The sequence below is a fragment of the Pseudorca crassidens genome, chromosome 9, assembly GCF_039906515.1.
Source record: "Pseudorca crassidens isolate mPseCra1 chromosome 9, mPseCra1.hap1, whole genome shotgun sequence".
Lineage (NCBI taxonomy): Eukaryota > Metazoa > Chordata > Mammalia > Artiodactyla > Delphinidae > Pseudorca > Pseudorca crassidens.
This window is the reverse complement of record NC_090304.1, coordinates 49,733,915-49,749,748: the sequence shown is the minus strand read 5'-3', so window position 1 is coordinate 49,749,748 and position 15,834 is coordinate 49,733,915. Positions and strand designations below refer to the sequence as shown.

Genomic DNA, 15,834 nt, shown 5'->3' with positions numbered 1-15,834 from the left:
AAAAATTTTTTTTTAAAGTGATTCTGGGGGCTTCCCTGGTGGCGCAATGGTTGAGAATCCACCTGCCAATTCAGGAGACACGGGTTCGATCCCCGGTCTGGGAAGATCCCACATGTCGCAGGGCAACTAAGCCCGTGCGCCACAACTACGGAGGCTGCGCTCTAGAGCCCATGAGCCACAACCACTGAGCCTGTGTGCCGCAACTACTGAAGCCCACGTGCCTAGAGCCCGTGCTCCGTAACAAGAGAAGCCACCGCACTGAGAAGCCCATACACGGCAATGAAGAGTAGCCCCTGCTCACCGCTACTAGAGAAAGCCCACATGCAGCTACAAAGACCCAACTCAGCCAAAAATAAATAAATTAATTAAAAAAAAAAAAGTGACTCTGGACTTCCCTGGTGGTCCAGTGGTTAAGAATCCACCTGGTGGGCACTCTTGGTTAAAAATCAAGGACCTAGATATATAAAATAGTTTAAGAAAAGGTCAGGGGTCACTTGTAAAAATTTTCTCTAATATTTTTGTTAGGAATGATTGAGGTTTGGTAGTTATGCTTTTTAAAAATCTTCATGAATTAAAGTTCCTGGGATTTCCATTAAAAAACTGTTCAGATGCTCCACTTAAAAAGAGAGGGACAGGGCTTCCTTGGTGGCGCAGTGGTTGAGACTCTGCCTGCCGATGCAGGGGACACGGGTTTGTGCCCCAGTCTGGGAAGATCCCACATGCCGAAGAGCGGCTAGGCCTGTGAGCTATGGCCGCTGAGCCTGCACGTCCAGAGCCTGTGCTCCACAACGGGAGAGGCCACAACAGTGAGAGGCCCGCGTGTACCGTTAAAAAAAAAAAAAAGAGAGAGAGGGATAAAAACAAGATCGGGAAAATGCTGATAGCTGAAACTGGGAAATAAGTACACGAGAGTTAGTTATACCATTCCTTCTGTTTTTGTGTTTAAGTATAAATTTTTAACAAAAAGTTTAAAAGTGAGTAAGGGTTGCTATAGACAACTAGTGCCATGTGGAATGGAAGGGGAAATGGATCTCAAGAGGACTGGTGGGAATTAGGGACTCTTACATTTTAACCGTTGTTTCTTATTCACAGAGCAAATCTCAGAGCTGTTATTCAGTAACTGCATTTTATTTTATTTTATTTTTTTGGCCACGCAGCATGAGGGATCTTAGTTCCCCGACCAGGGATCCAACCCAGGCCCCTTGCAGTGGAAGCAGGGCTTCTTAACCACTGGACTGCCAGGATGTCCCTCAATAATTGCATTTCATTTTTTTAAAGATTTATTTATTTATTTTTGGCTGTGTTGGGTCTTAGTTGCGGCACACGGGATCATTGCTGCATCTCGTGGGCTCTTCATTGCAGCAAACGGGCTTCTCTCTAGTTGTGGCGTGCAGGTTCCAGAGCATGTGGGCTCTGCAGCTTGTGGCACACAGCCTCTCTAGTTGAGGCGTGCAAGCTCTGGCACGCGGGCTTAGCTGCCCCGCGGCATGTGGGATCTTTGTTCCCTAACCAGGGATCGAACCCGTGTCCCCTGCATTGTAAGGCGGATTCTTTACCACTGGGCCACCAGGGAAGTCCCAATAATTGCATTTTAGACTCCAATATTTAAAAAAGGATTTCCTGGTCTGAAAATTAGTAACAAATTATAAATTTCTGCCAAAAGAGCCAATTAATAACAATACTTTAAATACCTTCTACTGATGATCAGAAAACCATGAAAACTCAGAACTTATTTCTCTTTTTTTTAGAAAATTTTAACAAGATCATATCCTGGTCATTTTTCAAAGTTATTATAAAGACCAAAGCATAAATTAATTCCTATCTAAAACTACTGGAGTGGATTTATTCTTAATAATAGCTGAAGATTTTTCTCCCTCATTTGTTATTTTTTAAAACTTACTCTGCCCAAATGTTGAAGCTGTGCCAAAGCCACCGGTGCCACCCCCAAAGGGTGTTCCAAATGACTTATTAAACATCTTCGAAATCTTCAGAAAGCTGGAAAGAAGAAAAAAATTATCACTTTTTAAAGACCACAGAATGCAATGGAATTTTTTTCAGAAAAATATATCATTCTACAAATTTAGTTAGGTCTATTCAAACTATAGCATAACGTTCACTCTCATTCAATATCCTAAAACTCTATATGATAAAACAGACTTTGTAAAGTTGAGCTGAAATGAATTAGTACCATAATGTGAAGTTAAACTTCATATCCCACCAATAACCATCCCTTTAAAACAATGTTTTTCGACCTTTTTGAAAAACCTAAGCCCCCCTTTAATAAAGATTTCAGGTCTACTATACCAGATTTTGGTATGTCCCACGTAGTAAGTTATGCAGAATACCCATTAAAAATTACAAGGATATTCTCTTATCCCAACCACCTGAGAAGCTAAAATTTTTGTCAGGCTTTAGTTTCAACAGTTTGCATTGTAAAGTTTCCCCCCCATTTGCTTGTATATAAAATGATGTAATATTGTTCTTCAAACTATACACACACCTCCTCCTCCCATCTCTAAATCCCAGAGATTCTGGTGCCCTGACATTCTTTTTGAGATTACTTCTTAACACTACTCTCTATGGTCCCCTGCTTATCTATCTTCTACTTCTTCTGGGAATATTACAGAAAACCTTTGGTCAAAACCCCCACTGCATATGAATGAGTCCCCTCCAGTATCCAAACTATACACCCAGGCACACTTAATGAATTGGACCAAAGTTCCAACAAGTACAAAAATGAAGTTTGACTTCCCCCACCTAGATCTGAATGAAAACAAGGTAAAGGTATAGTTTACTAAAGAAGTAAACACTTTCCCCCTCTATAAATTTTCCTTAAACTTAGGACATCTGCTACCACTTACCTGCCAGCAGACAAGAAAATAATGAGTAAACTACTTTAAATATGAAAACTCAGAAAATAGTCAATCATGTTTGTTTGGATTTTATAACAGGCATGATGGCTTTTTTATTATTTACACATAATGAAGTAGTTTTTTTCTTCTAGTAAAATCATATGCCTCATTCATATAATAGAATTAAACGTATCAATAACATGTTGAGGAGTGCGCCCCACCCACAATATTCCAGTGTCCCATTAGCACTTTGGTATTCTAACATCCAAAACATTTTGTGCAACACTGGAAAAAAGGTGAAATAAGAAATGCTTTTTATAGAAAGCAATATTCTGCCCCCTGTGTTCCCCTAGAAAAAAAATTCCAGCACTTAGTTCTTTATCCTAACATCCAGGAATTTAATAACTCCTTCAATTAAACAAAGCTCACTGAAACCAGTGGTTCAAGAAGGCCACATCAGAATTAGATGGCAAGCTTTTCAAAGTACAAGCCTCTAGGCCCCATTCCAGAAGTCAGAAACCAAAATGTCCAGGATTGGGATGTAGACATTTGCATTTTGAAAGGCTCCTCAAGTGACTCTAATCCATTCCCTTGGAACTGGAGGCTATATTTCAGGTAATCATCATTTCTCTTTCAGTAATGAGATCTGCTTGAAGTTTCCTGCCTTCCCAATTTATCAGGTGTCACAAAGTGACAGACTGGACCTTTACCATATTAACTGGTGACTCTCCCTTCCAGGGGAAATATTCTTGGAAGTACTATTGCTTTGCTTTTCAACAGTTGATTCAGAATTGGCAGTTATGCTAGGGGTCAGATGTCTGGACCAACTCATTTTGATTGTACTCTCTCTCACACTGCAGTCTTGGGTCACAGCCCCAACTAAATCCACTTTATCTGCTGACTAAATTTTTTGACCTGTCACCAGTAAGGTAAAAACTGAGTTGTAATATTGTTATCATGCTAAATCTGCCATTTGTTTTCTTATTTGACCCCACAAATAGCAATCTATTCGTGTAAATCTGACATCTTCCATACAGCTGACATGTCAGGATGCAAAAGCCTAGTTAATAGTTTTTCTCTATGAAATCTGTCCTCATATAGAAGATTTTAGTGTTAATTAGGGTTTCAGTGGCACTAGGTTCTACAGACCAAATCCACAACTTCTAGCAATCAAAATTTGATTTTAAACAGTCTTATCCTAACATAAAAACCTAGTATCACACATATATTCCACAAAGGATTTTAAGTAGTAATAAAATATCCTGAGAAACACCTCACAGTTTACAAGCCCTTATATATTATCTCAACAACCCTAAAAGGATCGTATGAAAACAGGATCAGGTGTTTAGCAAGTCTCCCCAAGGTCAAAGAAGTGATAAGTGGTAGATCCCCAGTTTAACCTCTGACTTCCCATGGACACCTTCAATCCTAGGATGGAAGATACTAAGAAACAAGCAAGAACATGTGCTGTGGGCTTCCCTGGTGGCGCAGTGGTTGAGAGTCCACCTGCCGATGCAGGGGACACGGGTTCGTGCCCCGGTCCGGGAAGATCCCACATGCCGCGGAGCGGCTAGGCCCATAAGCCATGGCCGCTGAGCCAGCACGTCCGGAGCCTGTGCTCTGCAACGAGAGAGGCCACGACAGTGAGAGGCCCACATAACGCAAAAAAAAAAAAAAAAAAAAAAAGAACATGTGCTGTATATTAAGGAAATTCATCTGTTCCAGACCCAAGAACAAGGACAATACAGGGACCAAATCCAATTTAGACTCCTGGAAAAAAAGCTTCTCACTCAAGCTCAGCCTATCTTTTTGGTTCTGGCAAGGATGAGCCTGGTTTAGCCTCAAGCCTGATCACACTGGGATTCTAAGTGTTTTTTTAAAAACTATCACCATGGAAGCCAACCAAGATTTTGGAAACAGCCTCATTATTTTTATCATGATCGTTAGAAATTAAAGAATGGCTAATACATTAAACCCTTTGCTCTTCAAACAAATCAATTTCCTGAATATGCTATGAAATGTCAGTGACTCATGAGAAATGCCCCCCACCCATCGCCCCTACCAAACAACGTACTAATTCATTCTTCAAAACCTAGTTCAAATGACATCTCTTCTATAAGCCTTCTCAAACTCCCTTTAGCAATTAGTCATTCCTTTGGGCTTCCATGGCACATTATGATTTGTTTACACATATCTATCTTGACTCTATAGTGGACCTGTGATAACACCAACTACACAGATCTCCCTTTGGGACTCAAGGATTTGTTGTCCCAGCTGCTGAGAAGTACTACCAAAAGATTGCCCTCAGCTGTCGGCCCTCTTCAGAACAGCTGAGAGCTGCCTCACCCAAGGTCAGATCATCTCCGGAGGATAGACCATATCCAAAAGCCAGGCACCTTTGCTCCACCTTAGGGTAACTCTGAAGGGTGATTCTAGCTTCATACTCTCCATGGATTGGCTGAGGCCTTCATTAAGATCACAATTCAATTTCTTCCTCAGCTCATTTCTGCTTCCTTCTCTCCCACAGATGGTGATCCCAAGCTCACTCTCTAATAAAACTCATGCAGGATTATCTCCAAGTCAGTGGCTGCTTCCCAAGGAAGTCAACCTCTCAACCTCCCCCAACGATCCCCTCAATACGTAATCAACTCCTCTAAGGTAGGAATAGTACCATTTGTTTACTATCCCAAAATGTAACAATGGGTCTGAAACATAGATGTACTCATTTTCCAAATTAATGATAATCATCACGAATGTGCCTTTAAAACACAGCCTAAATGATCAAGTTACTTTTTTTTTTTTTAAATTTATTTATTTGGCTGCACCGGGTCTTAGTTGCAGCATGCGGGATCTAGTTCTTTGACCAGGGATCGAACCGGGGGCCCCCTGCACTGGGAGTATAGAGTCTTAACTGCTGGACCACCAGGGAAGTCCCATGATCAAGTTACTTTAGAAGTACCTTCTAACTTAAAATTATGCTAGATTAATTCTCACAACAAAAGGAAGCCATGAAAGGAAAGATTCTTGGTAGAATTTATCATTTAATTCAGAGGTTGCTAAAGGGAAGAGATCACACAATGGCTGGATACAACCACCAGACACTTCTTTGGCCTGTTATATATACATACATACATACATACATACATACACACACACACACACACACACACACACGGTATATTATACACATACATATGTATGTATGTATTTTGAAATGTTTATGTATACATATATATTGTCAATCTAGCTGATAACATTTAAAATAGGGATATGTCAGAAAAATGATTAAGCAGACTAGGATTATAATCACTTCATGGCAGTAAGAGTCTGGAGCTTAGTAGGAACTGTCTCTTTTGGTCATAGCCATACTCTAATGTGCCACAATACCCACCCAGTATCATTCATCTCCATCAGCTGCCTGGCCCCAACAGGTTTTGAGTTTGTAACTTCTGATATAATCAGAGAAAGAACCCACACATTAAGAACTCAAAGAGCATGTAATTGCCAAGAAGTAAGAAGTCAAAATTAGGCAGGAAAATGGGCGAGAACTGTGAGGAAAAATTCCTGATGACTTAGAATGCGAACTAGGTCTTAAGGGATTAGAAAGAGAAGAGAGGGAAAGCATAAGAAAGGTACACAGGTAAGAATGGGTTATTTGTGTACCTCTCCTATCTGGCCTTGTATCTCAACACCAAGCTCAGTTTCCCTCATATGATAAACATATAATAAATGTACTTAACAGTTTATTATGTAGTGATGTCATTAACATTAAATTACCCAATTAAAGGAGTGAATCAGAGCATTCTGCTAAGTATGTACCCAGAATATGGTGTATCAAGAGTAAGGCACCACCAGAACATTTGAACAAAGTTACCCTATGAGAATTATTCCAAGTAAAAGATGTTTAATGAAAAAAAGGAAGTTGAAAAAGACACATTTGGCAGATTCTTTCTGTAAAATAGAAAAGGTAATACACTGTTATTTATGGATACATATATACATAGTAAAAGTAAAAGAGGGAGACTGGTTACTAAAATAGATGAAGGTGGTTGCCTCTGGGGAGAGGAAGGGAAATGAGGCATGGGGCAGAGATTCAGAGGACCCAAACTTTTCTGTAATGTTTACTTCCTCTATTAACAATAACAAAAGATCTAGAGGATGCAGATATTTGCACTAACTCTCTATTTCCATTAAAAAATCTATTCAAAAAAGAGAAAGAAGTAATCCTAGAGACTGAAATGTGTGGAACTTCTAAATTCATTCAAGTTTAAAGGAATAGCACATATTCAAGTCTTTATCCTTTCAAATACATTAACCTGGCCCAAACTAAAACCCTCCTAGAGTAAATAATACTAGCTAATTCTTAAGTTCCTACTGTGTCCCAAGGGCTGTTCTAAGTGCTTTTTTTTAAAAAATTCTATTCACTTATTTATGGCTGCGTTGGGTCTTCGTTGCTGCGCGCGGGCTTTCTTTAGTCTTCGTTGCGGTGCGCAGGCTTCTCATTGCAGTGGCTTCTCTTGTTGCAGAGCACAGGTTCTAGGCACGCGGACTCAGTACTTGCGTCGCAGGCTCTAGAGTGCAGGCTCAGCAGTTGTGCACACGGGCTTAGTTGCTCCGAGGCATGTGGGATCTTCCCGGACCAGGGTTGAACCCCTGCTCCCTGCATTGGCAGGCAGATTCTTTTTTTTTCTTTTTTAAATTAACATCTTTATTGGAGTATAACTGCTTTACAATGGTGTGTTAGTTTCTGCTATATAACAAAGTGAATCAGCTATACATATATCCCCATATTTCCTCCCTCTTGCGTCTCCCTCCCACCCTCCCTATCCCACCCCTCTAGGTGGACACAAAGCACCAAGCTGATCTCCCTGTGCTATGTGGCTGCTTCCCACTAGCTATCTATTTTACATTTGGTAGTGTATATGTGTCCATGCTACTCTCTCACTTCGTCCCAGCTTACCCTTCTCCCTCCCAGTGTCCTCAAGTTCATTCTCTATGTCTGCGTCTTTATTCTGGCAGGCGGATTCTTTTTTTTTTTTAATTTTTTTTTCCGGTACGCGGGCCTCTCACTGTTGTGGCCTCTCCCGTTGCGGAGCACAGGCTCCGGACGCGCAGGCTCAGCGGCCATGGCTCGGGCCCAGCCGCTCCGCGGCATGTGGGATCCTCCCGGACCGGGGCACGAACCCATGTCCCCTGCATCGGCAGGCGGACTCTCAACCACTGCGCCACCAGGGAAGCCCTAGCAGGCGGATTCTTAATCACTGCGCCACCAGGGAAGTCCTAAGTGCTTTTTAATGAATTCTCTTATAAACCTCCCAAAACTCCAATAAGGTAGTTATTCTTATCCTTATTTTACAAATGGGGAAATTGAGACAGAAATAACTTGCCGAAGACCACAAAGTTATTATTTACTCCAGAAGCTATGCTCCTAGAGTCCTCCTTAAGAAAGAACACTGACAACTAAAGGGAAATGACTTTACATTCATTACAAATAGGGAACCTATAAGACCAAAATTTGGCAGTATTGATCCAGCACTATCAGGAGAAAGAGACACTTCTCTGGCAAACATGGGAGTTCTAGTCACCAGGAAGGTAATCTCTCTCAGGGACTGACAATTCATAAGGTTATCACCGTGGCTTCTATGAACTTTCCTACAAAGATTAACCACTTCCTCTATGGACGGACTGACTTACACTCGTTGCAATTTTTTTTGGTGTAAGACATATTTAGAGGGACGTCCCTGGTGGAGCAGTAGTTAAGAATCCACCTGCCAACGCAGGGGACACGGGTTCGAGCCCTGGTCCGGGAAGATCCCACATGCCGCGGAGCAACTAAGCCCATGTACCACAACTACTGAGCCTGCACACCACAACTACTGAAGCCCACACGCCTAGAGCCCGTGCTTTGCAACAAGAGAAGCCACCTCAATGAGAAGCCTGTGCACCTTAACGAAGAGTAGCCCCTGCTCGCCGCAACTAGAGAAAGCCCAGGCACAGCACCAAAGACCCAATGCAGCCCAATAAAAGTGTCTTTCAACTATTTCAATTTATTCAATTTCCCTTTAAAATTAAAAAAAGACATATTTAGAAAGAAAAAATAAAAATGAAATAGTGTTATACAGAAAGAGACAATGTCCTTAAATTTACTGTTCTCTATGCTCAATCTTCTAATTAATAATTCAGACTGTGAGATATAAGAAAGAGGTAGCCTTAATGACAGGTTAACAGTAGTCCAGTATTCTCCCACCGTCCCAACTAAAGCTCAATAAACTGATGTCCAATTTTCGTGAGCTTTGTGAACTCTGGGCACAATGACAAAACTGTTTTCTTCCAGAAAAGTGGTGGACAGACCCTGAAACATGGTAACACCCAGTCAACTGCCAACTTTAAGTGCTATCTGAATGACTAAGCAAGCTTGCTGCTCTCTGACAACAGAAAGTCACACAAATGGGAAGTAATTTTTTCTTTCCACTTCACTGAGTTCCTTTGTATCAAACTCAGTAAAGAGCAAAAACACTAAATATCTGTTACACAAATGGACTAGTATAGTACTTTCCAGCTTACAAAGTACTTTTTCATATAGTCTCTCATCTAATCTTCACAAAAGTACTTAAAAAGACAGGAATTATCATCACAGATAAACTGAATAGAAAAATACTAATTTTTGCCTTGGATGAGAGAGGAGGGATGGGAGTTGGGGAGAATTCCAGGTAAAAGAGATTGGCCTAATCTTAATCACCTAATAATATAGCCCAGCAAAACTATCCACTTGTTTTACAGTATCCTTCCTATGATTAATCCCCAGATCAAGCCATTCCCCTTGTTAGAACATTCATTCTTCTCTCTAAATACTATGTTCCCTTTTCTTTCTAAAAATTGCTGCTCAAGCCTCACCTGCTTCACATGACTGTCCCAGATTAGACCCATCAGACTCTTATCAGTATAAAAATACTTCCCCTCCCCCTCCCCCTTTCCAACCCCTATTACATAAACTAATGCCTCCCAGCTGTTTTTAGTTATGCAATATATTTGCTGTTATACCTGCCACTTGAGTATATGAGTTGTTTGCTGCCCTGGTAAAAAGCATCTTGATTTTGCTTCATTTCTCCCATTCGTGTGTAAAATTAACTTGAAATAATCCACAGTGTCTAATACAGCTCCTTCCTCATAGTGCTGAGTAGCATTTTTTCATCCCCTTAACATAACACTCATTTTACAAACTGAAGTAGTGAAGAATACATTAGCTTTAGAGACAAATCTATATTAAAAACTCTCTGCCACTTAGTATGTTTGCAGTTCTCTGTAAATCTAAAATTAATTCAAAATAAAAAGGTAAAAGAGGAATAAAAAACCGCTGCTACTTGCTACTGTGTAATTGTAGTTAAGTCATGATATTCAACCTCAGATCTCAATTTCTGTTGATACATCTGAACAATAGGGATTATACAGCCTACACCAAAGAACTGTTAGGAGGACAAAGTTGTCTCAAACTAGAGTTCCTCAAAAGCAGGTTTGTGTTTAGTTTTACAATATTTTTAATTAGAAAAATGTAATAATTTCCCCCCACTCTAAACCTTGATTGATCAATGCCTAGCTAGAACTCCATACATAATATGACTTATTTCCCAATACTTCAGTGTCATCTACTGACCACTTAACACAACTGTAAAGCACCACTGCAAACAATGAAAACAATTACCTCCCCACACAATATACCGAGTCACTCTGGATCATTCATTCACTTCTGCTCCTTTCACATCTCTAGCCTCATTCCCAACTACTCACCTTTTTAATTTACAAAACCATTTGCCTATTTCTTAAGAAGCTTATTCCAGCAAGAAGGGTTCGGGGGGCTGATACTAGTAATCTTTGTGTAAAAGAAGCACATGGAGGTCTAAACAAAGGTGTGATGATGAGTGACTCCAACACGTATTCAAGGAGGATGAACTGTTCCCTTCCTGAACAGATTAATTCAGGCATTCGATTATTCTTCCCTTGATCAGTGGTTTTCAAATAGTTAGCTATGGAACCCACTCCATAAAACAGACATAAGCACAAAAGCTGCCCTGGCTGAAGTAAAGAGGGGTGGGGGCACAGTAGAACCCCATCAGCTGACCCTTTCAAAGAAGCTTACAGCTGTATGAACCAGTGTGAAAAATCATTGCCCTAGATTAGTGGTTCTCAAACTGTGGTCCAAAGGCTCCTAGAAGTCCCCAAGACCTTGTTCGGGGGCCCAAGAAGTCAAAACCATTTTCATAACAATCCTAAGATATTATTTGCCTTTTTAAAAAAACTGTGCTGACCTCTACACCTAGAACCTGAGCATGAAACAAGACAACGGCCCCAAACTGTATACTCATTGGATTCTTCACTGCCACCCACTTATAGCACACACAAAACTCCACTTTCGGGCTTCCCTGGTGGCGCAGTGGTTGAGAGTCCACCTGCCAATGCAGGGGACACGGGTTCGTGCCCCGGTTCGGGAAGATCCCACATGCCGCGGAGCGGCTGGGCCCATGAGTCACGGCCGCTGAGCCTGCGCATCCGGAGCCTGTGCTCCGCAACGGGAGAGGCCACAACAGTGAGAGGCCCGCATACCGCAAAAAAAAAAAATCCACTTTCACTTAAATGTCCTTGATGGAGCAGTAAAAATTATGGATTGTATTAACGCTTGACATTTCAGTACACATCTTTTCAATACTGTGTGATTATTTGGGGGGACAAAGTGGGAAGTACTCAAAAGCACTTCTACATATTGAAATACAATGGCTGTCCCAAGGAAAAACACTTGGGTGATTACTTTTGAGTAGAAAGCTGAACCAAGTTTTTTTTAATGGAACACCATTTTTATTTCAAAGAATAAATGACAAACTATGGTTACTTAGATTTGAAGAGAAAATTGGAATATTGAAAACTTGTGTACACCACTATGAGCTTGTCAACTTCCCAATTCTTAAAAGATTTATCTGATGAAATGGGTGGAAATATTAGCAACTGTAAATTTGTCAACATTTGGAAGAGCTGCGTAACTCAGTGCACCAATGATTCCTAATGACCAATATATAATGTCATAAAATCATGCACAGGTAAACAAACACCCATTCAAAGTGCAAGACAGACCAATGAATTTTAATGTAACATTGTACAAAAGTTCAATGATATGGTTTCAGATTCCATGTTGCAACAAACCTTTAAGAAGGTTTGAGTGTACTGTCAAAGGAGAAATCTACAATTATTTGAAGAGGTCATTAGAACACTCCTTTTTCCAAATACTATATATCTGTATAAGGCTGGATTTCTTCACATACTTCAACTAAAACAACATACCAACCATCTGAATGCAAAAGATCTGCAAATTCAGTGATCTTCTATTAAGCCAGACATTAAAAAGATTTGCAAAAATGTAAAACAATGCCACTGTTGTCACTAAATTTTTTAGTAACTTTTCGTAAGAGTATTTTTTAAATCAATAAATCTTTTAAATATTAGTTTCAGTTTCTAGCTGTTCAGAGTCCGCAATAATTCTTAAAAGCATAAAGGAGTCCCAAGACCTCAAACTTTGAGAACTGCTAGACCATTGCTAGAGCCTCCTTCTAATCGTCTGACTCCAGTTTCACACCTTCCAATTTACCCTACTACCTCCCAGCTTAAACTAACAATTAGTACCAGACTTAGCTAATTAGACCTATACTTTAAGAAATCATTTTTATTTCTCTACTAAAAAATTACAATTGTTTCGCAGTACACTGAATTAAGTACAAACTCTTAAAATGTGGCAAATAATTCTCAGTGTTTATTAAATTCTCAGAGTCAGTACAATGGGACAAGACCTCCGATTCACGTGGCAGGTCGTGTATCAGTGAAATGGAAAGAGAATGGAATCACAGAGCATCACATTTAATTGTATCAATTCAACTACAAGCTCTTTTTTGCCCTCTTCCACAAAAACAAATAAATATTGCTCTATTTACCCAACAACCTATCTCCTTTCAAACAGGACTTTGATTTCTCCTATCTCAGAGGAAGGGAGGTTACCACAGAAATGAAAGGAGAAACTAAAGAAAGTGACTCTAGGACTCTTAGCTTTTCAGCTTCCCATACCAGATTCTGACAATTTAAGGGTTTTCGAGAACAGTTTCAACCAGATGCAACTTATTAGCGGACTCCACAAGCATAGACCAGACATGATAAAGGTAAGATTTTTTTACTGAAATAGTGGGAACGTTTTCTCTAGAGCAGTGGTCTCACTCAGGGGCAGTTTTGCCTCCCAGGTAACATGTGACAATGTTTGGAGACATTCTTGGTTGTTACAACTTAGGGAGGGGGTGTTATGAGTACTTTATGGGTAAAATACTACAATACACAAATGCCAAATACTTAGGTTCAATTCCAAACACACAGAATGCACCAAGTTCTTAAGAAACGCTGTTTACATACTTTGTCTCTAATACCTACTGGTAAATCTCTAAATTTCTTAATCTCCTAAACTTTGGACAAATTGCATAATTGCAGATGTGCTCTTTATTTACTGGAAATTAAATATCAGTACTACTACCCCTTTCTTCCTAAGGTTAATTGCTACTATAAAAAATCACAATAAAGTAATATTACTGATTTTTTCCAAGCTATGAACTTGGTTCCCTAAAAGTTGTGCTTGTTCTTAGTTATCCAGGAGCAAGTGGACATGAATAAAGTCAGGTACCAAAGTACCGTGTATCACACGAATGGTATGGGTCCTCTTATCTGGGCCCCGTATTTCAGGAGTACACAAATACCCAGCCTCTTCATAGACTATTTTTAGGCTTAACTCCTCCATATCTGTTTATTCATTCAGGCAAGCACACTTACTGCGGGCCTACTCTGTGCTAAGCAAACTGAATACAAAGTCAAAAATTTTTTACCAGTCTAATAAAAAGACACAGCTAAAATACAAAATGATTTGTGCTATAAATAGAAGTATCAAATAAGTGTTATGGAAGCTTGCAGGGGAAAGAACGCCAGGAAAGGCTTCCCAGAAGAGAACATGTCACAGAAAACATACCCTGTTCACCTCTTAGTATTAAGACTACAGTTCTCTTCTGCTCTTACATACATTTTTCAGTTTTTGCTTCGTCATCTAAACAAGAGGAAAGTGACGATCTGACTTATGTGAACAGACCAAAGTGGCCTTCATCAAATCTCAATGAAGAGTCAAAAAATAACCTTATCAAATTATTTCCCAGTACCTCCTTCCTGTCCAACTTCTGGTTTTTTAAATATCCTAACTTCTTCGATCAAGTTCCAAACACACCATCTGTCACTCACTCAGTCAACAAGTGTTTCCTTCTGAATTTATAAGACTGTCACAGGGGATGATCACTGCTCTTTTCTTTCTTTCTTCCAGTTAGCTTCTTCTCCCAAAATAGTTTAATCTTCTCATTTCATTCTACTACAATTTTCGAATTCAGTAAGAGAGGCGTTATGAGTTCCGAGGTACAAGAAATACAAAATGACTGCTGTGTACCTTTCTAAATCTTGTCCATATTTCTGGTTTTCTATTGCAATATTGCTGTAGTTCATTAACTGGACTCTTTCTTCTGAGTCCCCAGCAGCTGTCACAAATAAAAATTTCAGACCTGGGACAGGAAACTAGCCAATGACATGTAGTTTTATCGATTCATTTCCAATACATAACATAACTAACATTCTTTAACCAACTTGTAAGTTTAGTTCTCATAGTCTAGGTGAACTAATGAAGCGTCTGCCTTACCACGAACAGAGCTGGTAGTAACTAAATCGGAAACGCTATTGAAGACTAGGTCTGCTCCTAACTATCCATGTCCCTACCTTAACCCCTCCACTCTTCCAAAGGGAATCCTCAGTAATGGGAGGCTGGAACACCCAGGGCGGGCAGTGTAGTAGAAAAATTTCTACACTGAGTCAGATGTAGCATTGGCTAATCCTGTTTCTTCTCTAGGCCTCGGTTTCTCCACCTATAGCACTTGCATTTAACGTAGAGTAGGGGGATTGGCTTAATTTCTAAGGTCCTTATGGCGATAGTAATTCAAAAACCTCACCTCGTCTAGCTTTACGTGGAACACGTGGGAGAACAGAAAATAAACTTTCACTCCATTAAACCGACCTTAATTCTCAGATACTGTTTTAAAAAGGTAACAAACTCCCGACGCACTCACACTCCCCTGGGGCTGCAAATTTCCCCTTGGAGAAGCCAAGGCACATAAAGTCCATCCCGCACGATGGTCAGAGAAGTGCTGGGAAAACCGTACTCAGGGTCTCAAGGCGCTGCCCCAGCAAAGGGCCGGCCCACCTAACCACCGCCCGGCAAATGAATGAGTACAACCAGCTAAAGGGACGCCCCTCAACGTAGGCTGCAACGCGAGACCCCAGGGCCCAGATCCCACCGATAGCGACTCCTTCCCGGAGCCCGAAAAGCTGGGCCTCGGGGCCGCAGGGTCGCGGGCCCCGCCCCCTCCCTCAGGGCAGAAGGTGCGCGCCCCGGCTCGAGACTCGGGCGCGGAGAGGGCCTGGGACTCCCCGCGAACCCGCCCGCCCTGAGAGGAGGTGGAGCCTGCCGGTCCCCGGCCGCCACCACCCCGGCTCCCGACTTACCGCGATGCGGTGGGGGACGGGAAGTGTCAGGAGTGAGGGCCTAGGCCCGTCTGCCACCCGCCGCTCAGAGAGCAGCGCGCGGCCGCCACAAAACCGTCACCGCCGCCACCACCTCCGCTACCGACCGCCGCTTCGGGCGCAGCGCGCAGAGGGCCCGACTGCGTCACACGCCGCCTGCCGTCAGAGGCTCGCTGCGGACGCTCCGCCCTCGCTGCCTGCTCATTGGCAGATACCGCCGCCACTCTAGGCCCACCCTGTTATGCATTGGACCTAGAGTCTTTTGAAACCGAACGTGAGGGCTGTCTTTGGGAGACTGGAGAGGGGGAAGAGGAGGGACGGAAGGAATTAGGGGGAGGAAGCGGGAGGGGCAGTG

General features: G+C 41.5%; 1 protein-coding gene across 7 annotated transcripts in view; it reads right to left on the bottom strand.

Annotated features, from left to right (window-relative positions):
- NUP98 (nucleoporin 98 and 96 precursor) overlaps window positions 1–15,618 on the bottom strand; it is a 103,665-nt gene extending 88,047 nt beyond the window's left edge. For all 7 annotated transcript variants that reach the window (XM_067750153.1, XM_067750154.1, XM_067750155.1 and 4 more), the window contains exons 1-2: window positions 15,462–15,618; window positions 1,901–1,995 (exon numbers count right to left, since the gene is read on the bottom strand). In XM_067750153.1, the coding sequence (XP_067606254.1) occupies window positions 1,901–1,976 (76 nt within the window). In that variant the 5' untranslated portion in view covers window positions 1,977–1,995; window positions 15,462–15,618. The remainder of the gene's footprint in view (window positions 1–1,900; window positions 1,996–15,461) is intronic.
- Between the last annotated feature and the right edge of the window lie 216 nt (window positions 15,619–15,834).